At 36.2% G+C, this 23,410-nt stretch overlaps 7 protein-coding genes across 8 annotated transcripts; 5 read left to right on the forward strand and 2 right to left on the reverse strand.

Moving 5' to 3' along the window:
• The first annotated feature begins 198 nt into the window (after nt 1–198).
• On the forward strand, nt 199–3,628 carry LOC145731422 (bis(5'-adenosyl)-triphosphatase enpp4-like). Of its 2 annotated transcripts, none has more exons than XM_081983213.1 (7): nt 199–691; nt 1,074–1,214; nt 1,310–1,462; nt 1,516–1,687; nt 1,744–1,950; nt 2,028–2,260; nt 2,764–2,894. In XM_081983213.1, exons 1-7 carry the CDS (start codon nt 335–337, stop codon nt 2,764–2,766), a joined length of 1,266 nt encoding a protein of 421 aa, XP_081839339.1. In that variant the 5' UTR covers nt 199–334; the 3' UTR covers nt 2,767–2,894. The 2 variants fall into 2 exon arrangements, with proteins under 2 accessions (XP_081839339.1, XP_081839338.1); XM_081983212.1 differs by having other exon boundaries at nt 200–691; nt 2,028–2,285; nt 2,764–3,628.
• Nucleotides 3,629–4,316: 688 nt separating this feature from the next.
• Nbr (exonuclease mut-7 homolog) lies at nt 4,317–9,382 on the reverse strand. The gene is given in 15 exon segments (XM_081983161.1): nt 4,317–4,618; nt 4,671–4,887; nt 4,937–5,065; nt 5,132–5,305; nt 5,367–5,546; nt 5,599–5,750; nt 5,802–5,945; nt 5,998–6,190; nt 6,266–6,431; nt 6,539–6,719; nt 7,968–8,149; nt 8,210–8,409; nt 8,468–8,820; nt 8,871–9,025; nt 9,181–9,382. Coding segments are annotated over 14 exon segments (2,619 nt in total). The 5' UTR covers nt 9,025; nt 9,181–9,382; the 3' UTR covers nt 4,317–4,424.
• Nucleotides 9,383–9,546: 164 nt separating this feature from the next.
• On the forward strand, nt 9,547–11,746 carry LOC145731459 (histone-arginine methyltransferase METTL23). The gene is made up of 4 exons (XM_081983261.1): nt 9,547–9,686; nt 10,823–11,147; nt 11,200–11,481; nt 11,539–11,746. Exons 1-3 carry the CDS (start codon nt 9,600–9,602, stop codon nt 11,463–11,465), a joined length of 678 nt encoding a protein of 225 aa, XP_081839387.1. The 5' UTR covers nt 9,547–9,599; the 3' UTR covers nt 11,466–11,481; nt 11,539–11,746.
• Nucleotides 11,340–11,884, forward strand: LOC145731479 (SRA stem-loop-interacting RNA-binding protein, mitochondrial-like). The gene is made up of 2 exons (XM_081983290.1): nt 11,340–11,481; nt 11,539–11,884. The coding sequence occupies exons 1-2, from the start codon at nt 11,467–11,469 to the stop codon at nt 11,803–11,805; spliced, it is 282 nt and encodes a 93-aa protein (XP_081839416.1). The 5' UTR covers nt 11,340–11,466; the 3' UTR covers nt 11,806–11,884.
• Nucleotides 11,840–12,889, forward strand: LOC145731455 (acyl-CoA-binding domain-containing protein 6-like). The gene is made up of 4 exons (XM_081983257.1): nt 11,840–11,982; nt 12,102–12,340; nt 12,393–12,620; nt 12,670–12,889. Exons 1-4 carry the CDS (start codon nt 11,868–11,870, stop codon nt 12,832–12,834), a joined length of 747 nt encoding a protein of 248 aa, XP_081839383.1. The 5' UTR covers nt 11,840–11,867; the 3' UTR covers nt 12,835–12,889.
• A 521-nt stretch (nt 12,890–13,410) lies between these two features.
• On the reverse strand, nt 13,411–14,714 carry mRpS35 (mitochondrial ribosomal protein S35). The gene is made up of 5 exons (XM_081983246.1): nt 14,545–14,714; nt 14,398–14,485; nt 13,815–14,349; nt 13,593–13,758; nt 13,411–13,536 (listed from the first exon to the last, which is right to left on the reverse strand). The coding sequence occupies exons 1-5, from the start codon at nt 14,648–14,650 to the stop codon at nt 13,439–13,441; spliced, it is 993 nt and encodes a 330-aa protein (XP_081839372.1). The 5' UTR covers nt 14,651–14,714; the 3' UTR covers nt 13,411–13,438.
• A 167-nt stretch (nt 14,715–14,881) lies between these two features.
• On the forward strand, nt 14,882–21,011 carry Ube4A (Ubiquitination factor E4A). The gene is made up of 15 exons (XM_081983154.1): nt 14,882–15,191; nt 15,268–15,679; nt 15,737–16,020; nt 16,567–16,749; nt 16,806–16,967; nt 17,017–17,232; nt 17,289–17,395; nt 17,453–17,650; nt 17,706–17,991; nt 19,103–19,248; nt 19,305–19,454; nt 19,507–19,750; nt 19,805–19,976; nt 20,269–20,464; nt 20,516–21,011. Exons 1-15 carry the CDS (start codon nt 15,021–15,023, stop codon nt 20,646–20,648), a joined length of 3,060 nt encoding a protein of 1,019 aa, XP_081839280.1. The 5' UTR covers nt 14,882–15,020; the 3' UTR covers nt 20,649–21,011.
• Nucleotides 21,012–23,410: the final 2,399 nt, after the last annotated feature.

The following is a 23,410-nucleotide window of genomic DNA, read 5'->3' on the forward strand; positions in this document are numbered from 1 at the left end:
CAACTTTGCAAACTTGTCACGTGACACAGAACGTAATTAGTGCCTGACATCACGTGGACCAATATAAATTGATGAAAGTACTCAAGTAGTAAAGAATTGGAGTATGAATGGCCACGTGGTATTCTATTTAACTGCAGTACAGAGTGTCACGTGACTAGTTGTCAATTACGTAACATGAAAAATCTTGAGTGATAATCAGCTGTTTATGAAATACACTACAAACACATACACAACACCCCACAGAATATGCAGAACACCACAATCATGGAAAGTTTAAATGTTTAAAATTAGCTGACTTGACCGTAGGGAATCAGCTAGTCACGCGAAAGTCGCAATGTCACCGACCCGACCGGCCTACGTTCTCTGGCTCCTGTTTCTCATCCCCCAAGTCTACAGCATTTCAAAGCACCCCATCCTGATTGTGGTGTCCTATGACGCCTTCAGGTACAATTTTTTCAATACAGAACGGCTTTCTTACATGGAAAAAGTGCGACACAGCGGCGTCTATGCTGACTATATGATAAACGTTTTTCCTACCAAAACTTTCCCCAATCATCATTCCATTGCCACAGGGTTGTATGCCGAAGTGCATGGAGTTGTTGGGAATAGCTACTATGATCCTGAGGGTAAACACAAAGTTAAAATTGGATATGATATGTTTCACTATAGTGATGAAGTGAAGCCCATATGGGTAAGTACTCTATTATTATTATTTTTTCTAAAGGGAATGTGATAGATGTAAACCTTAAATAGCAATGCTTGTGTTAAAAGCACCCTGAAGCTTGTAGTATTTGTATTGTATAGGTAATTGAGATTTTTTTGTTTTGTTACTAAATTTATTTAATGTAATAAGTACTAAGACAGGATTTTACCTTGTATAGTTTTTTTAAACCAAAAATGATGGTGTGGTTTATAATTAAAAATTTGTATTTTTGTTACCCTTATATCAAATACTTTTGTGAGTTAGCTGCACAAATCTCTGTAACTAATAGTAACTATGTTTGTAACAGTAGCAGACTATTCCTTTTAAATAAAAATAAATTACATTCCTTAGTTTCCTTTTCTTTTATTAGAGACACAATGAAGACTTGGGAGATAACAGATTTTCGGGAACGGTAATGTGGCCGGGAGGCGACTACCCTTACCAAAACAAAAATATTACTTGGACCCTGCCCTTTGAGGCAGGATATGACTGGCATAAAAGAGTAGATCATGTAAGTAAATACTAATGATATTGTTACTGGAAGAATTGATTGTAATTAATTAAAATTAATAGCAACTTTGTCATATGAGTATTAAAACATTTCAGGCAATTTCTTGGATAACTGACCCACACAAACCAGCTAATTTGGTCATGTTATACTTTGAGGAACCGGACACGCATGGGCACGCTTTCGGTCCCAACTCACAAACTGTCAAAAATTTGATTCTCAAACTGGATAACATTACCGGATACTTGCACGTAATTCGGCTGCAATTTTCCGCAAATTCACAGTAAAAACACCGAAATTTTAGGAACAATTATTTAACCGGGGATTGAAAGATCTGGTCAATGTGGTTCATCTCAGCGATCACGGTATGACAGCCGTCACACCACCCAGATTTATCAATATTACCCAATACATGACTAACGGTACTTATGAATGGGCGGGGGCTAGTCCTGCTATACAAATCACCCCACATTCAGGTATTGAGAAAGTTTTTATAAATAATTATTGTAGTGGATACTAGCCGGAATTTTAGGTTATGAACAAAGTATTTATAATTCACTGAAAGAAGCCTCAAAACACGGTAACTTTAAAGTCTACAACATGTCTGAATATCCTGAAAGGTGGCACTATAAAAAGAACAAAAGGACACCTCCCATTTTAGTATTAGCTGATCATGGGTATGCCCTGGATGATTTAATAATTGACGCTCCCAATTATGCGAAAAAATATAATTTTACCTGTAAGTTCAGTTAAAACAATACCAGGGTCTCTATTTACGAATTTTGTAATGGGAAACACTTGTTATAAACATTTCAGTGACTAATTCTTCGGAATTTGGCGTGCACGGGTACGATTACACGGAACCGGAAATGCATCCCTACTTTATGGCGGTAGGGCCGGCGTTTAAGCAGCAAACCAAAGTGGAACCGTTCCACTCTGTGGATTTGTTTAATGTGTTTACTGCCATCCTGCAACTACCCTCACTCAAGAATAATGGTTCTACAGGACCTGTTGCCGAGCTGTTACGGATAAATCAGCCCAATTATGAGGTGGGGACGATTGTTTTGTTGTCAGGTAGGACTAACTAACTGTTTTTTTTTTTGATGATAAAACCATTCTAAGTTTTTTCTTTTGATATATGAGCTTACTAATATTTTCTTCTACAATTAATTGTTTCATACTTTGTTCATTTATTTTTCAACGTCAAATTTTACGGTAAGAAAAAATTGTATTGATGGTAAAAGTTGCAAAAAGTACAAAAATAAAGAGCCAACTGTGACACCCCCTAGCGGCAAGACGGTGCAACTTCACGTGATAGCCCCATACATTTGAAGGGTGTACAGGTAGAGGAGGTGATATGTCAAAAATCTCAGTTTCGAGAAAAACGGTTTTTAAGGTTTTAAGAGCGAGAAACAGTCGTTTATTGGAACACCCTGTACAAAGCTACTAACCCCTACTACTTCTCCCAGTAGTTTGAGTGACAAAAAATCAATTTAAAACTAAAAAATCCAATGTTTGTAGTACTTACGTCTTTTTTTTTTGGTTTTTGCAGTAGGTGGGGTTCTTCTCGTTCTAATCTTGATCAGCCTAGCGGTCGTCTTCACTCTCATGCTGATTAAGCGCCAGCAAAACTTAACCACGGCCGCTGCTCTAAAAAAACGCTTTCCGCAAACCTTTCAAAACTACATCGAGGCCCAACATCTCTTAGATCCCGAGGAAGCTTAGCTCTATTATTAGATATTAACGAAGATGTTGAAAATGGCATTTTTGATAGTTTACGCACCTGTTTTGTCTTTTTTGATAATGTTGGGTTACTGTGGGCAATTTTGTTATCACCGCACAACCAAACAATTTTGTTTTACGTGCATTTCACTCCAACGCACTGTGATAATTGGGAGTAAAGAGTCGTTTTAAGTTAAATGCCAATTTAACCACGTTCCTATAGGTAAGTTCTCTTCACTTTTCTTAATTATTGACTTTTTGTTCTTTTAAATCTTGGCCAAATTCTTATTGTTAATAAACCAATCACGCAATTTTTTGCCAATTAGACAACTTAGAGGTAAGTAGTTGAACTACGTATTTAGCAAAATCATGATGTGATTGAATAACGTCCAAATCAGATATTTAGGGAACCTTTTTTTGAGGGATTTTTAGTATGAATCAAGACAACGAAATTAGGTGGGACAACCAAATCATACATGAACGTCGGACAATAAAAATAACCAAATCAGTTGTTGCAAGCACACTCTGAATTTTGAATTTTTCTAGTCATTTTGTCAAAACCACAATTATTATTGTTATTGTTAATGTTGCAAAATGTAGTTTTAGTTTATAGATGACATATTTATTATTATAGAGCTCAATTTGATGACATGTTAGTGTAGGTTGTTACAAAAATAAAATTTTGTTTTAGGAAACTAGTGTTTCATTTTATATTGGGTGAAAAAACACCATTCTGCTCCTAATTTAATTGTTTAAAACACAACAACAATTAACGTTACTAATTCTAATTTAATATTGATTTTACGTGATGTTTTTAAAAAAATAGTCAATTAAAACAACAGAAAGTATCTATTGATATATGAAAACTGTAAAAATGCAAACACAAAAGTAAAAAATTATAAATAAAGTAAAAGTATAAAGTAGTTCAAATAAAGAACAAAATGTTTCAAATACCGGAACTTAAATAAATGGCTTCAATTATTTTTCTAAATTTCTTCCTTTCCTAATAGGACATTAACTGAATACAGAGTGATTCACGGTAATGGTATATTAGAAGTATCTAGAGGACGACTCAATATTTTTCGTTGAAATTTGGAGTGTAGGGTAGGTTGGGTTCAAACTCTCTTAAATATAAATATTTTAGACTTTACGGTATTGCTAGATCAGTCGGAAAGAACAGCAACTTTTGATTTTCAAATAAAACACCCTGTTTCTAATCTGATTTTGAAATTCCTCGCAAAAAGGCTAGTTATATATTCCAAATTTCAACAAAAAATATTGAGCCAATCTCTAGATACTTCTAATATACCCTGTATAAGTGTGACTTCTAGACTAAATCTCCTGACTTTAGGGCTAAAGATTTCTAGAGAAAAAACACAACAGTTATCATTAAAGCAGTAATATATTAAAAGATAATCAACAAAACCTCATTTTTTAAAACGTTAAGTAAAACTAACAAAAAACCATCTCGCGTATGTCTCACTCAATTTATTATTGCACGATTCCTTGCAAACGTCCTTTTAACACTCTTTCGAAATGTGTCCCGTCGTAATACACTTTACCGCACATTTCACAAATATAAAAAAACTGATAATTGTTGATTACAGGCAATGGCAGCTCTTCTATTTTTATTGGTACTCCCAGTCGTGTTTGACCGCCTACCAAATCGATTTTATCGTCCGTATCTACATAAAATCAACGTGTACACCCCTGTAGTCGCTTTACAATAATACGTACATAAATCCCATTTGCGATTACTGGAAAAATCGGGTCTACAGTCTGTTCTTGAGGCTGAATACCCGACTTCTCCATTATCTTCCTCACTACTAAATCCAGTTGCTTCCTCACTATCATCGTCATCACAAGGTGGACCATATTTAGGAAGACCTTTTCTGCTGTGTAACGCTAACATAGTGTCTCTAAATACTTTGACGAATCGGTTGTTGTTGCACGCCTGCGCTATTAAGTTATAAGAAAGTCCACAATATTTAGGAAAGTCTCACCATGCAACGACTGAATATGTGATCCTTAGTCACGATTATTTTATAATAATCGAGCACTTGTTCGAGCTGTTCGTCCACGTTATCGGAGAGGATGTTTAGACAATGACCTGGTGGAACGTATCCGCTTAACTGTAAATCATATGTTTAATGAAATTAGAGAGAAAAGTGTGCTTGAATTAACAAATTAGTCAATACCATTTTAAATGTGCCTTTTCTTGTTAATATGTACCGATTTTCGTCCATGGCATATTTGACGCAATCTTTGTGGTCGCAGTTGTTTTCCAGCACTGCAGTGTCGATGCCGCACCGCCTCAAGTTTTTACCCAACCCTTGTAGCATCGTGTCGCAGACGAATTTAATTTTGTCAGCCTGTATAGGAACTTCTTAATGAGGAACTTCTTTACAGACACAATAAATTCAATCAAAATACCTGAAAGGGATTACAATTAGGACCAGGCGGCTGAGGTGCAGCATCCTCCACTAGTCAACTCCTGTTACCGGACTTTTTATTTTTCCTTTTAGGCGAATTGTCATGCTGTATCAATGCGTCGCAAATATCCTCGAAAAAATAATTAGCTTCTCGAAAACGCGCTCTAAGAACGTCGTACACCTTTAAAAAGATCATATAGTATCCTTGTTTTAACAGTCAACACGCAACTAACTTGAAGTAAACAATACGCGTCCAAACCGGCGTAGTAGATCTGCGACCATCTTAAAGGTCTCTTTTCCCAGTTAGAGAACTGTTCGGACTTGTCGAGAGGTTTGCCTAAACACTGATGTACCAAGGCTGTTAAACTAGGACCGCTGCTTTTCACTACAATGTTTTCATTTAACTTAAATAGTCACTAATAAAGAGGGTTGTAACCTTCGTAAGGTAGTCGCACTTTAGGGTACTTTTCCATGTGTTTCCACAATACGCACAAGTCTAAAAACCCGTCCTGTTTACCACTGAAGTTTAGATTAGGCAAAGCTTGTCTGATCATGTGAATATCACTGGACATTCCAAAACCTACCAATAAACTTCAATAAACAACACCCATACATTTAAGTGAAAATTGTACCTAATTTTAAGATATCACAATTGTTGAACACAGATCTGCTAAGTTCTTGCCACAAACTTCTCTGACCCCCCAAACTGACGATATCAATGACGAAAACGCAATTTCGGGTTGCTATTTGCATCAGAGCTAGCTCGTTAGATTGACCGCCAAAACTCGGCTTCCATTCGCAATCAATACCGATGATATTGATGTTCTGTCCGAAGTAAAAATTTGGAAACCAAACATTAAAGACTCATATTTTTATTATAGTAACGTCAAGGCAACTCACTTGAAAACCCTCATTCAAAATACGTTTAAACGATTCTGGTTTGTCAACCAAAATAATTGTTTCAACTGGAAGTGGGTAATGATGGTACTCCACTTTAGCAGTGGACTGCGCATTATCCTCCCAATCATCAAAAGGTGGTGGGACAGATTGGTTTGACAGATCTAACCTGATTGGTTGATTTTTTTTTTATTAGTTTGTTGCAACTTGCATCCAGATGATTACGTCATTTAATGCAACCAGTCGTAATCGTCTTTATTGACTTAATATACGCACTTGTTTTCGTCTAATAACGTCACGTTAACGGGCCAGTCTTCCCTTTTAACGTTGTAGTAATGGGCCCAATGTAACGCTTCCGCAATTTCCCCAAACTGAGCCACACCAATCACAAGTTCTTTCTGAAGACTTTGGTCGTCACCTACCGCCTCTTGCACCATCTCTTTCCAACTTTCGCTACCTTTAGCCAATCAAAATTGCTTGTTTTAGAGTTGATTTATTATATACTGGGTGTCCCATAAGTAATGATAAATAAATTAATGAAACAAAAATTTGTTATCCTTAAAAACCCTCAAATATCTAATTTTACCAAAAAACTACAACTTGTTGTAAAAAAACATTATCGTTTTCGTTGACATTTCGTTTGAGGTAAGTTATTTTGGTCCCAGAAATCCGCCATTAAATTATTTACCATTACTTATGGGACACCTTGTAGAATGTCCTAAATTTTTCTACTGGCATGTATGTCATTGACTTGATTTAAGTTGCCAGAATCCTCTAGGGCCGTTTTGAAAGCGCCAGAGACCTTTAAATACTACTGAGAACTTTCTTGTATATGTTAGAGGGTTCTACAACTGTCTTAAACTTTCCTATAACTGTTTTAAATTGCCAGAGGCCTCTAAAACCATTTTGAAAGTGTCATGGGCTTCAATTCTACTGAAAACCTTCTGAAAAGTGCTAGAATCCCCTACAAGTGTCTTAAACCTTTCTAGAATTGTTTTAAATTGCCATATGTCTCTAGGACCATTTTGAATGTGCCAGACACCTCTAAATGCTACTGAAAACCTTCTAAAAAGGGCTACAAGTGTCTTAAACTTTCCCATAACTGTTTTAAAATGCCAGAGGCCTCTAGGATCATTTTGAATGTGCCGAAGATCTCTAAATGCTACTGAAAACCTTCTAAAAATTGCTAGAGTCCTCTACAAGTGTCTTAGACCTTCCCATAGCTGTTTTAAAGTGCCAAATTCCTTTAGGACCATTTTGAATGTGCCAGACACCTCTACATGCTATTGAAAAACCTTCTAAAAACAGCCAGAGCCCTCTACAAGCATCATTAACCTTTCCATAATTGTTTTAAATCGCCAGAGGCCTCTAAGATAATTTTGAAAATGTCAGAGACCTTTGAATGCTATTGAAAACCTTCTAAAAAGTGCCACAGGCCTCTACAAGTATCTTAAACCTTCTCATATCTGTTTTAAATTGCCAGATGCCTCTACAAGTGTTCTAAACTTTGATGGATACAACCTAAGGCTGTAATTATGATCCCAATATATGTTTTTTGCTGGTGATTGTGATGCAACAGAATCACTGAACAGACTATATTTTATTATGTTCTCACATTGTTCTCATACTTTTACCCACAAAATCACAAATTTATTCTAGTAAATTGTCTAGTGTTCCCAATTTTAAACAAAAACAACTTACTTACCAAATGTGTGGTCAGTGAACCTTTTATGCAACAAAAATCTCAGTGCCCCTTCATGCCTGTGCTTATTCAAATTAGGTGTCAAATCATCAGGTAGATTGAACATTTTCACCAGTCTGGCTATCAACTTTTTCCAAGGTCTTTTATGCAATTTATCATACTTAGTTTCAGGTATATCTTTTTCTCTACAAATTTAAATCCCATAAAGTTGGAAAATCTCACCCAATAACCTCAAAAAACCTTACTGTATGTAGTTAGCTAGAGTGTCTTGTATTGAACGACCAAAAACTGAATCCAGGAACTTTACAAGTTCAACTTGGTGTTCAGGACTGTTCTGTAAAAACTCATCAACAAAATGAAGCTTATCTTGCAGTACTAAAGGAACTAAGAAGTCTTCAACTGTAAATTCATCGTACAAACCAAGCATGGATGCATAAAGGCAAGCCTGAAAAAAAGTCATTTTCAGTTAGGTTATGTAAAGTTTTGTAGATGCTGTAACTTGCTTCTTTGTACTTCTTATTTTCAATTAAACAAAAAATACTGCTCCAAAACAACTGAGGATCTTGTTCCATTTGAAATATTTCAATCACAGCTTTAGTTGCTGCCTGAGTATTTTGTTTGGTGATAATTTTAAAGGCATCACTTTTCAAGTCACTTGACAACAAACTCCCTTCACCTCTCAGGTTTTTCTTAACGTACTTATTAAATGTTTCAATGAGAAACATTGGTAAACTTTTGCTTTTTATGCTGTAGAAATCTGGGCAAGAGTGCAGTAACTTCAGGAATGTCACATAAGGGTTCTCACTTGTGTGAAGGTAATTCTCCAATTTAGATATAACAGGAGAACTGTTTCTGACTAAAATCAGTTCTGAACTCAACTGAAACCACATGGAAACTAAAACTTACATCTTTGGTGTAACATTTTGAGTTCTTCAAAGCTTTGCTCTTCTTCCTTGCTTAAATTTAAATCCAGTCCCAGTTCTCGGCAACAGTAGTCATGTTTTGATATGTTCTTTGCATGGTCTTCTTGTTTAACATGCTCTAGTCTTGGTTGAGCCATGCTACAAACAGTAATAAGAAATGATTATGGAATAGTTTGGTGTGAACATGTTGGGTTTTGTACACTGGAGATTTAGGACATGTTTAAACAAAAAAGTGATGTTTTCAAACTACGCGTCAATGCAGAATATCATTATTTTTATAAACAATGGGTTACCTTATGTTGTAAATTTTTTAACCACTAAAAACTTAACAAAACAGTACTTGAAACTGCAAACTAATGCAAGTTAATACCACACATACATAACTATAACACAAATTCAATGAGAGTCTAGCAAAGAAGTTCAATAGATTACATCCGGAGGAAAATACAACTTTTTTGAATAAACTTTTGTCAAAAAGTAGGATGTAAAAGACACTAACACACTACACACTCTTCTCTACTTCTTTACAACTGTTTTGGTAATAATAACTGACAGTTGACAGCAATAAAGGAAGAGGTTAGGTTATTTTATGTAATTTAGAATTCGCATGGTGATTGATTATTATAATTAATTAATTTATAGAGTAAATTATTCAATTAAGTACAGGTAAATACAAGAGACGCGGTGTTTGGGCCTAGAACTGTATGTTTCGATGTCAGATAACCCCACAGAGCAAGTGAAAAAGTTCGTTTTCACGTCTAGTTGCAAGAAAGAAGTCTTGGAAATTTACATTCCAGAGGTAGATCAATGTTTATTTAGCTAATCTGGTGGTTGGTTGGGTTTGGACCGTAGCATGGGGCTGATAAAGTACAAGGATAGGGTATAACCAATCTAGGCTTGTAGCTCCTTAAAAGGTCCCACCATTATTTTCTAAGTACTATAGAGCCCTTATTGCATTTTTGCCCTGGATTTAGCCACTTTTATGTAATTTTAAAATGAGATTTGTATTACAACCAAGTCCACAATTTATATGGTCTTAAAAAAACACATTTTGGTTGAACTTGTACCTCTTCAGGTTTTTTTGAAGAACAAGAATCTTATGTTATTACTAGTAGGTTTTTATGTATGACTATATTAGCTGGAGGCTGGTTTGCTTAACTTGTAATATAAAATGTAACATAAAATGAGAATACTAGAACTAGAGAGAGTACTATCTTATGGTGCAACCTTTCTGTGCTTTCTAAAGTTTTTCAAGTTTGACACATTTTCTGAGTCAAAAATGTATGAATGTTATATTACCAAAGTTTGATTGAACTGTTTCGCTTTGAGAGATTTATAAATTCTTTTAAAATAAATATATTGCCATCATTACTGTAAGCTGTATTTTGGTAATTTTTATAATTATTGGATTGGTAAAACTGAAGGTAAAACATCTTTTAGAAAAACACCAATTTTGATTCTTTTTTTGTTAAATTGCAATACATTTAGGGTTCATAAATTTTAAGAAAATGATGACCAAAAGTGTTTGATGTACCTACATATTTCTACAATTTAGCAGGTATACAACAGATCAGTATAATACAGCTGCTACACCATTTAACTGTAATTCAGAAAGAGTCAAGTGTAATTCAGAATAGTTAATTGTAATTCAGAAAATGTCAAGAGTAATTCAGAATAGGCCACTGTAATTCAGAAATGGTTAATTGCAATTCAGAAAGTGTGTGAATGTCAGGTGTAATTCAGTTTTATTTTTAAATCACTAATCAGTGATGTGGTCAAATATTGCCACATTTATTCTAGTGGCTTTATACAGCTGCCTAACTAATAATTTAACTTAATTCAATTGCTTCTTTCTATTACTTCACCCTGTATATCTCAGAATCTAACATAGCAGGTAGATTAGAGATAAATGTTCTCTTAAAATTCAATTTTCAGCTTCTCCAAGCTAGTTACTCTTTCTACACTTGGCCGTCGGCTCCAGTACTCGCTTGGTTCCTCTGGGAAAATCGTTCCGAACTTTCCGGTAAAAGAGTGTTAGAATTAGGCTCGGGTACCGCTTTGCCTGGAATTTTAGCGGCCAAGTGCGGAGCCCAAGTAACTCTAAGCGAATCGGCCACTCTACCTAAAAGTCTCGCCCACACCAAACGAAGCTGCGAATTGAACAATTTGATTGTCAATGAGCACATCCGAGTTATCGGAGTGACCTGGGGCTTGTTTCTAAGCAATTTAGACACTTTGGGGCCCATCGATCTGATACTCGGTTAGAGTTTTGTTCAATACAGTTTAACGGCTCAATAACCGTGTCGTTTTAGGGTCTGATTGTTTTTTTGAACCCGCCACTTTTGAGGATATTCTAGTAACGGTGTCCTATCTTTTGACTAATAATTGCAGCGCCAAATTTATTTGCACTTACCAAGAGCGTAGCAGCGATTGGTCGATCGAGCATCTGTTGAAAAAGTGGGGTTTGACGTGTAAAGTGCATAGTATTAGTAATCTGGGTGCTCAAAGTGGTATTGATATCCACGAAATCATTGGAGGCCACACTATTCACTTGCTGGAAATTGCGTTGAGAGCTTGAGATGGCTAGTAGTGGTGTAAGTGACTTGATGATTGATGAGAGTAGTTTGGTTCGATGTTTTTGAGGTTTTTAGACAAGATTATACAAATTGTTCGTGAGCAATCTACCTTGGACTGTAAGTCATACCGAGTTGCGCCAGTACTTCAGTAAATTCGGACCTGTGCATTTGGCTACTGTAGTATTTGATAAAAACACAGGACTTTCAAAAAATTTCGGGTTTGTCGCCTTTAGTAACAGACAAGGTTACGAGGACGTTCAAAACTCGGCAGAACTCAAACTCGAAGGTCAGATACTTAAAATTGCTCCAGCTGACCAATCTAGAGACAGTAACAGTGAATAAAACCTTATTTTCTGAGTGGTTTTGTAGTTATTAAGTCGTAGTAGTTTTGTAATTTTAATAAAATGGCAGAAAAAGACGATTATAGCGATTTGGCCGAGCTTGGGATTGACTTGGATGAGGAAGATGAACTTACAACGAAATTCATCAAGTGCTCTAAGCATATTCAATCAATAGCAGGTATAAGATCATATATTTTTTTTGTGTGACTTAATTTCTTTTCCTGTTTCATGTAACATGTGTAAAGATCATTCATGAGTGAATCCAAATCAAATTGGTGTGATTGGTATAATTTACAGGTTCTTTGGACAATGACACTTTATTAAAATTGTACGGCCTTTACAAGCAAAGCAACGAAGGTCCTTGCAATGTACCTAAACCAAGTTGGTATGACATGAAGGGTAAAGCAAAGTGGGAAGCTTGGAAATCTTTGGAAAGTCTCGACCGAAACGAAGCAAAAAAAAGTTATATTGACTTAGTTTTGACTCTTTCCCCACAATTTTCGTTCGATGACGCCAAAAGCAAAAGAGATTGTTGGGTATTTAGTTTAGGCATTTTCCTTGTAAGGGTATTAAATGAGATTGTGCTAGGTCTCGGTTTCTGCCCTTGTCCAGGACCCAGCCCCATTAGAAATGGACATTCACGACCATATACGTAACGGAGACCTGGCTAAAGTAAAGTCATTCATTGAAATGAACCAAAAATCAAAGAATGAGCTGGATTGTGAGGGAATGGGCTTAATTCACTACACTTCTGATGTAGGCCAACTCAAAGTATTAGAGCTGTTAATTAATCAAGGGTGTGACGTTAATTTACAAGTCAGTGACGTAATTTTAAAGTAAAACTAAAACAAAGTAGCGTTTTCAGGATGGTGATGGTCAAACTGCATTACACTATGCCTCAAGTTGCGGCCATTTAAATTGCATTACCTTACTGTTGGCAAAAGGCGCTCAGGTTGACTTAAAAGACAAAGAAGGGAATACCTCTGAAGATGTCGCAGCGGATGAAACTGTGCGTCAATTGTTAAACTGATTCCAAAAAGATTTTGCCATTTATTTAGTAAATAAAGGTTGTTTCCTGTAATCAATGACTTGTTTTTTTTTTTAAGGTAATTACGATGTATTAACTTTGTTTTATTTTTTGATAGAGCGTTTTGTCTTACGTACCACTACAGTACATAAAAACAGGATTAAAATACTGAAAATGACAGTTTTAGCGATGTAAATCGATTTTAGGTGGAATTTTGAAAATTTACAAGTGGACGTATAGTCAAAATGACCGTTTTAATATTGCAAATTGATTGTAAGTCAGTTTAAAAATTATATAGAATCAATTTTCGCCAAAATAAAGTTGTTTACATTTTCTAGCAAAAAACCAAGCACGCCAGTGAAATCACCTCAAAAAAGTGCCTTAAGAATGCTTTTGTTTCACTTTTCACTTCCATATCTTATTTAATACAGGTTTTGCTATTCATCTTTTCTCAAAAATCAACCTCTAGACATGTTATACTAGTTTTTTCCTATCTATTTGGGAAATGGGGTTTTCCTGTCAAAACACTCTAAATCTGCACACCCTGTACAATCTACAAGGTAAAAAAAAAAAACAAAAGATGGCAAAACACTTTTATTTATTAAAATTAAGACTCTTGATCACTCTTTATTGCTGTTAAGGACGGTAAGTTTAATATATTTCTTACACCCTCATTATATTTGTAAATGGTGTAGTCATTCTCCCCTTTAAAAAATCATCATACAAGAACCAATTAACTGAAATTCTTATATTTTACTTACCTTCATTCATATAGTTTGTTATTCCTTCAGAATAAATGTTAATATTGGGTATATCTTCAGCTTTACAACCAAACAAGGCTTCTACACTAGTTTTGGACACATTTCTCTCCCAATCATAGTATTCCATGTCTGTTAGGGTCTTAAGCTCTTCCCAAGGCTCCACTTTCTAAAAAATCATTTCCTTACTGTTTTAAAAAAAACATTGTAGTCTCAAAATCATACATTAGACTCATGGTACACAGCAGTAAGCAAATACATTACATAATCCAAGTTCTGCTTTCTTAATGGACACCGGTCAGCCACTATTGTTACAGTATCATCCTCTTTATTGTATTTCTCTCCAACTAACCTTAAAAATTTATCTGTTGCTCTACTGTCCAACTGTAAACTCTTGAGTTTGAATTTTAATGTAACAATCCTGGCCATAGGATCCCTAATAGTAGGGCTGCTGTGACAGTAATCGCTGGTGGTAATTTCCAAGGGAAAAAGTTTCTCAATTTTTTCAGGAGTGTCCAATGCCTTTGGCCAAGGGGTGCAAAACTTTTTCAGTGCCTCACACTGTCTCTTAATCACTGGCGGTGTCAAGTGTAAAAAGTTGGGGATTTTCATCAGTTCTGCATTGGCATATTTATCAGGTGTAGGAGCACCTTTTTCTGTGAAGCCCTGTCTGACTGGCAAGGGGACGGTGGCCGGGTGAAACGATCTAGGACCCGGCCAGACGCTCCCCCAATCTTGATCTACAGGCATTTGGTTGGTTCTGAAATGTTCATTTTGAAGAATAGTTTTTTAATGGGAAATAACTCACCTGGGGGGAATCACTTCGATTTTACGGGGCGGTCGCTTAACAAAGGCTTGTCCCCTTGTACTTCGTAAGTTAAGGGCCTTAAATTCATCTAAGAACATTTGAAATTACAGGACATACTTTATACAAAAAGTTGCTAAGTTGTGTTACCTTGTTGTCCTTGAAAGTTAGTACTGCTAGTAGAATATGCTGCTAGTAATGGTCTTTCTAAGGTCCTAAAAGTTAAAACTTCAAAATTTCTAGAAAATGCTAACATTTTTAATAGAAATATTTATTTTTAAAGGGAGCTAAATGAACCACTCCTTTCTATGGTTATGGTTAGAGCAAACATTCTTCTCCCTTTTGTAATTTCAAATCGTTTTTTATGATAGAGGTCACGTGTTCATGTTCCATATAACGCAGATTAGTGTCACGTGACATGCAAAATAACTCATTAACCCGACAACGCAGCAATCAGCTGATTTTGACCCTGCCATTAGTGTCATTTTCTCAGAAAACCATAAACCACACAACAACACAACAATCCGCGTCACAGAAACATGAAAATTTTAAATTTCGAGTAATTTCTAGAAACAGTTTAAAATCGTGCAACTTTGTTCATAGTTGATTAACTGGAAACTCAAAAAATGGATCCGTATTTACCGCGTCGCATGTCATCGGCCAATCCGTTCGCCTCATTGTTCAGGGGGATGAGCCAGGATTTGGAACATGCTGATCCCCCGGAACCGACCCTTAACGATCAGTTGCAGGAGATTTTCAGCTTCACCCTTAATGAAAAAGCCACTCTCACCAAAGAGGTAAGTCCGTTACGGTTTTGCACAAAAAATCAATACTGCAACTCAAGGCCATATTTTGTAAACAATCCTGTTCAAGGTCCTGTATCTGGAGGATGCACAAAAAGACCTGGGCACCACAGTCCTGAACATGGATAACATCGATCAGGCGTTGTTTGAACGGTTGTTCATGTGTCGCAAAGACAATCCAGTTTTAGGGATGAACAAACGTCTGGGGTTCAGGAATCAACATGCTATTGAAGTCTTGCCCATAAAATATCTGTACAAGTGCTATGTGAAGCTGCATGCTAATGTTCACTTAAAAGCTGAATACAAATTGGCTCTGAAAGATAAAATAATACAGAATGTTGCTACTGCAGTGTTTCAGCCTGATATTTTCCCAGATCTGGATTTGGAGCAGCAAATGATTGATTTGTTGAAAGAAGGTGGGGCTCATTATGATACTTTCTTTGTGGAGGCCTCAAGGAGAATGCTAGATGAAGAGAATAATGGTGAGATTGATTGTACCTACAGTCACTTACAAAGTGTGTACAAATATATAATTACAGATGACATTATCCTAACTTCTTTCATTGACCAAATGAACAGAAAAGTCACTGCTGAACTGCATAAAAGCTCACTAGTTAATCTGGATTACAATATATTTAACTACTTCAATGTGTTTACTTCCAATGATTATCTGGCTGAAATATTTATGGATTGTTGTGTGCCATTTGAGTTGCATAAAGGGTCAGAGTATGCCAATACTCCAATAGGGGCTTTGTTCAATTTGTCCATTTTGCCTAAAAACAGTGGACAACCCTATGAGCATTTTACTTCACCTTTGGACCATGTAAGTGATTATTTTAATAAAAATTATTGCATTAGGTGTTGCAATTTTCAGTGTTTTATTAACATAATATTGTTGTTTTTTTTTTACTTTTCTTAACAGTGCTACAACAATGCTTGAATTTTGCTATTTCTCCTTTTTGACTGTAAGGAGCTTTTGTTACTTTCTCTTTCTATCCCAACCCTCTCAATAAAATGAACCCTCCAACTCCATCTCTTGGATTTTTTGGTAACAAAATAGTCCTTACTATGTCTTTGTGCAATCTTTAAATATTACTTGGTAAATATTTTACTTTACCAAGAAAATTTGATTGGTAAATAGCCAGTAAATTACAAATACTGTGTTTCTGGCAGTTCAAACTTTGATACCTCTTTCCTCCTTGACTGTACCAAATTTTGTAGTGTTTTTTCAGTTTATTTTATAGAAAATTGAATGAGGATTCCAAAAATGTGCTTAAAACAGTAATTTTTGCACTCCAAGTGTATATTTCAGTAGTGCTTTAAGTGGATTACTCAAATTTTAGTTAATTTACTTAAATTTCTTTGTTAGGCTGGTAATATGAGGGTTGAGGGAATACTATGGTCTAGTCAAGACAAACTGAACGAACACGTTCACCAGTTTTTGCTTGTCATGCTAAAACGCAACACTATCGTCAAAAACAAGGTCTTGACCTGGATTGGGGGCTGTTTAAAGTACAATGTGGAAAGAGGGAAACTGTGGAACATGCATCAGGTTTGCTCCGATTTCTTGTGTTTGACACTTGGTTTGTGAGAAAAGAATATTTTTAGATGCCACCACAGCTTTTCCCTAACGAAAATAACTCGCAAGTTTCCGACGGTTTTATGCACAATTTTTGCAGTATTATGTTGAGGCTGTGCCGGCCATTTTGTACTAACTACAGAGAGGGTAAAGTACTTAGGGTTGATCCTACTTATCCTGCAGTTCCTACAGTAAGTTGTACTTTAAATTCTGGTTGCGGTATAATGAAGTTAATGATAGGTTAACGACGGGGCTGATGCAGCAAACAGGGGCATACACATGTATGGATTGGCTTCTGAGACGTGTTTCATACCGGTTGAATCTAATGATGGTTTGGAGGAAACCAGGAAAACGGTGGAAAAGTACAATTTTATCACTGAAAGTTTCTTTATGGCTCACAAGTCTGTGGATCTTTCCATTAGGGTGATGGTTGATCAACTGATGAACTTAAATCATGTAATTTGACTTTTTTTATTGTCAGTTCAAGGTTTTTTTAGTGATTAACTATTTAGGAAATTGGCAGACTGGAGAAAGCTTATAAGGATGCAGTCCAACAGGCTGGTCCCAATTCCGATGTTGCCAGCGCTCTCAATGAAAGACTCATGGGTGAATACACCAAGTGCGTAATTTTGCTGACATTTTAGTAGTGAAAATCAGGAAGTTTGGGGTTTTCCAGGTTCTTGTCGCTTAAATGCGTATTATCTGAACCAAAACTGCAAAAAGACATGTTCGACTTTGTCTCGGCCACTTGTTTCTGGTTGTCGCAACTGGCTATGCATACAGACTTTCCCGACAACGAAACCAACACTTACGCCCCCTTGGAGGAGCGCAAAGTCACATTTCCTTTACCTCCTAAAATTCCTTTTACACTAAAGTGAGTCTCCGGAAACTGCACCTCACAAATTTACCTAATTGGAGCTAATTCTTAGATGCATTCCGGAGTTCTTGGTCGAAAACATCGTGTCGTATTTGGTCTTCCTGCGGCGGTACAATTTAAGAACCTTCGAGGAGGTTGGTTACGACAAAATGGAACCCATTCTAACATTCCTGCTGATTTATATGGGATCGCCGGATCACATGAAGAACCCTCACGTGCGAGCCCGATTGGCCGAAGGTCTGGAATCTCTGCTTCCGCATCACAAAGACGAACAGATTCCGGATATTGGCAGGTACCAAAGAGAGATGGTGTTTACACAACATCCGCACCGATTACAAGTAAGTTTTTGTTTTTTTTATGATAAAGTTTTCAAAAGGATGGTTTCCCAGAAAATTCCTATTTTCTGTCTATTCTCGTTAAAAATTCTACAAAACTACACAAAACTCTGGTACAATATTTAAATTATGTATTTTATTTTTGTTTTTGTTTTATATATTTTCATTTTGTGATACTTTAACTAATTATCTTGAACCAATTGACCAATTTGCTTATTTTAAATAGAACACCCTCTATTTATAGAGAATTTTAAGTTTGTTTTGTGAAGATAATATAGTATACGCATTTCGCACATTCTTGTAAGTGTCTTCTTTCATATGCCGTTTAAAAACAGCAATATCTAGCCTAGTTTTTTTTTTAATTTAGGCTACAAGATTGTCATAAAATGCATTGAATCTCCCATAAGACGTTTTGCTTTACCGATGCCCTTAAATCATTTACAGTAGAAAATGATACACCCATTTTGTATCTTCTAGTTGTATGGTAGTGCCAAGTTAATTTTGACAGTTGTGAGAGCTGTCGTGTGCTTTAATCAAGGTTCTAAACTGTTAACAAATGTCATACTTGCCTCCATGAACCTCTAAAAACCACTTGTATTGCAATTTATCAAATTGACCCAATTTTTATTGTTGATTATATAATATTGTAAACTGCCACCAAATGTAGAATCTGGCAAAATGAGTTCCATTGAGCCGTAAATTCAACTCGGACTGTAATTCATCAAAATGATGACACAATTATAATATTTTATCGCTTTATGACACTTCTAAATTAGTTTTGACAGTTCTTTAAGCTGTGATCTTACATAGACAACGTCCTAAACTGTCATCAGATGTCATTTTGGTCGAATTTACTTGTACGGAGCTCTAAATACAACTTGTACTGTAATTTACTATTAAAATAGCTACATTGCAGTCACTTGACCACATTTATGATCAAAATGTTGTTCTGAAGTTCATTTGACAGTTTTTTCGGTTGAAATATATTTCTGATGGTCGATTGCTTTCAATTATCAATTCACCCACAAAGATCACGTGACAATTTCTGTTTCTGATGTTTTTGACTCATAACAAGCATACTTTAAAACATAAATTTAACCATAACAATTTTCAGATAGTAAAAATGCTAATGAGCGTGTTTGTCGGCATCGAAATGACCGGACAAAGCGTGGAATTTGAACAGAAATTCAAATATCGCAGACCAATGCATGCTGTGTTTGACTATCTGTGGGAACTTCCGGAGCATTCCAGTTGCTTTAAGTAAAATGCAACTTTCGCTCTAAAAGCAATATTTATTAATTGGTTAATAATTGTAGAATTTTGGCCAAAGAAGCCGAGGCTAACATGGAAGCGGTCCATCCTCCGCTATTTTTACGTTTCGTTAATCTGTTGATCAATGACGCTATTTTCCTTCTGGACGAATCGCTGTCCAATATGGCAAAAATCAAGGAAATGCAAACAGCCCTGTATGTTTCTCGAGTTAAAGAAAGACACAATTTTTGATTTAAAAGGTTTCAGAGAAAATGGGGAGTGGAACAATTTAGGTTTTCAGGAACGGGCCCAAAATATGTCTTACATGCACCATATTGGAATGATGGCCCGTTTCGATAACGTTCTAGGCAAGGACACTATCACCACTTTGGAGAAATTAACGTCGAAAATCAGCGCTGTTTTCACCCACCCCACCATGGTGGACAGGGTGGCCGCCATGTTAAATTATTTCTTACTGAACTTGGTTGGACCGAACAGGAAAAATTTCAAGGTGTGATCTTTTCCGTTCCCCTGCTGTCATTATTACTGTAAATGTGGATTTTAGGCAAAAAATCTGGACGAGTACGCTTTTGATCCTAAAGGAACTGTACTGGAAATTATTAAGATTTACGTTCACTTGAAAGAAAGTGACGAGTTTTGTTTGGCTGTGTCTCAAGATGGTCGTTCCTACAGTCCGACTTTGTTTGGATTGGCTGAGGATGTTTTGATTAAAGTTGGTAAGTTCAAAATGTGTTGTAGATAGGTAAAAACAGTTAACATAAATAGTTATTTACCTAACTAAAGTGCGGAAAGTGGTACGAAGGAAAGACTCTTTCCGCATGTGTTAGGTACAAAATGTTTCCTACGAGTATCAATTTTTTGATGAATAGATTTTTTCTAATTACGTCATTCGTAAAAAAGTGCCATAATAATGTCTTAGTTTCAAAACTCTCTTTGGCTTTGTTAAAGAGTATTTAAAATTCAGCCTCTGACGTTTTCCCAATTTGAGACACACTGTATAAACTGTAGGTGGTGGTCAACTCTTGGGCGAATTGAAAGATGTAGCAGATAAAGTCGCTCACAAAGCTTTAGAGTACAAAGCGAACGAGGAAGCAATGGCCGAGGCTCCTGACGCGTACTTGGACCCTATCATGTCCACTTTGATGCTAGATCCGGTCATTTTGCCCAGTTCGAGGCAAACTGTGGACAGAACCACTATTGCTCGGTAAGTTTGTGCTTTTTTTAACTGGATTTTGCGTGATTATGGTTGTTAAAGCCATCTACTGAGCGACCAAACCGATCCGTTCAATCGGTCTCCGTTGTCCATGGATCAGGTGATTCCTAACAAGGAGCTGAAGGAGGAGATTCTTCAATGGGTGACAGAAAGGCAGCGCAGAATGAGAGAGTAACCTAATTAGTTTTCATCTCCTTTTTAAATAGAATAGAAACAACTTTACAATTCACCGAATTTAAACTTTAACTTATAAATGTGTGTGATGTTCAAACTTCTACATTCTTGTGATATAAATAATCATAGAAAACAATAATAATTATTGTGTGTACCTTCTGGGTCTTATACCGTCTCAGTAAAAGTACAATACAAAGTTAAAATTACTCTCCTTACCTCTATTGTGTGGATAACTTGTACCTTTTCGTCGGTCCAACTATTTAAGAATATTTTTACTTTTCCTGATTGTTATTGTTTTTTTATTTTAAATAGTTTTTAAATTTTTTGTCAATTCTATTGTTGTTCAATAAAATTTCCCTAAAAACCTGTTTTTTTGCATAAACAAACCCCTACTTTTTATGGTATTTATTTATTTATTCGTATACAGTATAGACACAAAAGTAGAAGTATATGACAAACAGTATACAAATATACACAGAGCATAAGTATGCTAAGCTACATATAAGTATAATATACCAACCAAATATTAATATCTAAGTTTCCAATCCAAGTTAGTGCTGTAAGTCTCCAGCTTCCTTGAAAAGACCGTATGGGGCAATCTTCTCTAATGTATCTGATTGTCTGGTTTGGAGCTCCGCAGTCACATCCTGGAGGGTCTACAGCACCCCATCTGAAGAGTGATTCTGTCTAGTTGAACCCACAGTTTCCTATCTAGCTCCATCATAAACCATTCTCGTTCTTCGGGATTTACAATAGTTCGGTAGTGCTGAGCCCATAGATTTCTTATTTCCACGTTATTAACAGCTAGTTGTTCAGCTTGCCATAACGGTGGGTTTCTGGAGCGGAGTCTATTTCGTCGTAGAGTAGGTTCCTGTACAGGTACCCACAAAACTCTCGTTCCTGTACAAGGCCGACCCACTAAACTCTTTTCCCTCTGGTTTCCTACTTCTCCCAAAGGTGAAGATGGAACTACTCGGTTGAGTTTGGCGTCATCTCCTCCTAATGGGTGTTAGTTCACTGGCTTGTTAGGGATGTCCTTGATACTGCCTTTCTTGTTTTTCCTTCTTTTCCATAATGTCCCTCACCATTTCATGTCTACAGTTTGGAGTGTCTTGAGGGCAGTCGCAATATATGGCCATGGCAGCTCTACGCTTTCGTATATTATATCTCAAAAACTAAAATTCCAACGGTATATATGTTTACAGACTATTTTTCTCTTATTTTTGCCTACAGACCTAAAAAGTTTGTGACGTATTCTGAAACACCCTGTATACATGGTACCATACGAAAACTGGAAAACTAAGATACTTATCTAGTAAATAAGAATTCTGAGCTTTTTATTGGGACTTAAATGTGGCAACACTGCTACATAATTGAAAGGCTATACATTTTCACACAATCTGGTGGAATGTCCTAAATTTAATTCCAATATTCTCTATTGTCTGCTTCGCATTGTGATGCGACAAAAACCGATAAGCATCAATATCTCCCAATCAAATGCAACCCAATTTCCATTGTGATCTTGACAAGCCGCTCAAAGAGTAAGCAATTATTTACAATTTTACAGTGATGGTATCGGGTAAGCAGTACCGCTACAATCAAATTTGATTCTTTGCAAAAGTAATGTAGGACGCACCAAACAAAATCTAGACAAATCGGCTCAATCCCGTTGCCAGCTGTCCGGACTGAAAGGGAGAATAATAAACTGTTCAACCCCTGAATTTGAGGGTAAAAGTTGCTTCACGGGCATTAAATATTCTTGAACGGGGATGATAAATAATTTCAACCCCCAAAAATGCACCTTGCCCGTCATCGCTAGAGCGTGTGCGTGCTCTGGAAAGAGGGTGGTTGGTTATTCGCCACTTTGTATGCAAGCAACGTTGCCACCATCTTGTTTCACAATTTAGAGCAAAGTTTACACCTCTAGTGAGGGTAGTATGTCTTGGCAAACAAAGTCACGTGAATTATGTTTTAAGTCACTTTTGTCATGTCCAATAGCACCCAGTCAAACTGAACCAGATAAGTGACAATTGTTGCTTTGTTAATGTTTTTTGTTCTGTTTTTAGAAATTTTATAACAGCAAAGTAAAAGTATACTTAAATTACAGAAGTCTCCCTTGAATATCTCTAATATGTTGTCATGTTTTTTCTAGCAGAGATATGGTAAAGATCAAGTAAAATGAGATAACGTCGTATCTATTACATTATTACTAAACTGTAACTTCTAAACTGTCTATCTACTAAACTGTTTTTTATTAAGCCAGAATCTTGACTTGAATTGTTTCTTGACTAGTGCTTATAAAGCTTTTATGCTAGGACTGCCAGAGATGGACGAGCTGAAGAAGAAAGAAGAAATGGAGAACAAGAAGAGCCCCTCCGTCAACGGGGGCATCCTTTTCCCAGGACAGAGGATGCCGATGCAACTTTCCGAAAGGGAAAATTCCTTCTTCATTTTTTTTCTAAAATCATAAACAAAAAAGTTAAAGGGGGGCCGTTTATTAATGAGACACTCTGTACTAAGTACGAAGAGTGTTATTTGAGTGGCCTTATCATTTTGTATACAGGTGTGGTAAATCCAAAACCGACCATAGGAAAACCGTGTTACGGACAGATAAACGTAGATAATTAAATGCGCGGGACAAAAACAGAAAAGTGAACAAATATGAAGTAGGCCATTTTTTCAGCGCGCTGTGGCCAAACGCCAAGTATCCAATAGCGTCGACAAAATTAATTTTGTTGTTGGATTATTCCTAATTTATTATGT

This window comes from Ips typographus, linkage group LG7 (genome assembly GCF_016097725.1).
Source record: "Ips typographus isolate SLU linkage group LG7, UJ_Ityp_2.0, whole genome shotgun sequence".
NCBI lineage: Eukaryota > Metazoa > Arthropoda > Insecta > Coleoptera > Curculionidae > Ips > Ips typographus.

What these genes read in the sequence shown, in the direction of transcription:
- LOC145731459 (XM_081983261.1), top strand. Translation starts at nt 9,600, where the DNA reads ATGTCAGATAACCCCACAGAGCAAGTGAAAAAGTTCGTTTTCACGTCT. An exon ending in TGGAAATTTACATTCCAGAG is followed by an intron (nt 9,687 to 10,822) that starts GTAGATCAATGT and finishes TTCAATTTTCAG; the next exon opens with CTTCTCCAAGCTAGTTACTC. An exon ending in GCCCATCGATCTGATACTCG is followed by an intron (nt 11,148 to 11,199) that starts GTTAGAGTTTTG and finishes GTGTCGTTTTAG; the next exon opens with GGTCTGATTGTTTTTTTGAA.
- LOC145731422 (XM_081983212.1), top strand. Translation starts at nt 335, where the DNA reads ATGTCACCGACCCGACCGGCCTACGTTCTCTGGCTCCTGTTTCTCATC. An exon ending in GGCATAAAAGAGTAGATCAT is followed by an intron (nt 1,215 to 1,309) that starts GTAAGTAAATAC and finishes AAAACATTTCAG; the next exon opens with GCAATTTCTTGGATAACTGA. An exon ending in ACAAATCACCCCACATTCAG is followed by an intron (nt 1,688 to 1,743) that starts GTATTGAGAAAG and finishes CCGGAATTTTAG; the next exon opens with GTTATGAACAAAGTATTTAT.
- Ube4A (XM_081983154.1), top strand. Translation starts at nt 15,021, where the DNA reads ATGGATCCGTATTTACCGCGTCGCATGTCATCGGCCAATCCGTTCGCC. An exon ending in AACTGATGAACTTAAATCAT is followed by an intron (nt 17,233 to 17,288) that starts GTAATTTGACTT and finishes TTAACTATTTAG; the next exon opens with GAAATTGGCAGACTGGAGAA. An exon ending in CGAACAGGAAAAATTTCAAG is followed by an intron (nt 19,751 to 19,804) that starts GTGTGATCTTTT and finishes TGTGGATTTTAG; the next exon opens with GCAAAAAATCTGGACGAGTA.
- LOC145731455 (XM_081983257.1), top strand. Translation starts at nt 11,868, where the DNA reads ATGGCAGAAAAAGACGATTATAGCGATTTGGCCGAGCTTGGGATTGAC. An exon ending in GCATATTCAATCAATAGCAG is followed by an intron (nt 11,983 to 12,101) that starts GTATAAGATCAT and finishes TATAATTTACAG; the next exon opens with GTTCTTTGGACAATGACACT. An exon ending in GGTGTGACGTTAATTTACAA is followed by an intron (nt 12,621 to 12,669) that starts GTCAGTGACGTA and finishes TAGCGTTTTCAG; the next exon opens with GATGGTGATGGTCAAACTGC.
- mRpS35 (XM_081983246.1), bottom strand. Translation starts at nt 14,650, where the DNA reads ATGTTAGCATTTTCTAGAAATTTTGAAGTTTTAACTTTTAGGACCTTA. An exon ending in TAACTTTCAAGGACAACAAG is followed by an intron (nt 14,486 to 14,544) that starts GTAACACAACTT and finishes AAATGTTCTTAG; the next exon opens with ATGAATTTAAGGCCCTTAAC. An exon ending in ATCGAAGTGATTCCCCCCAG is followed by an intron (nt 14,350 to 14,397) that starts GTGAGTTATTTC and finishes TGAACATTTCAG; the next exon opens with AACCAACCAAATGCCTGTAG.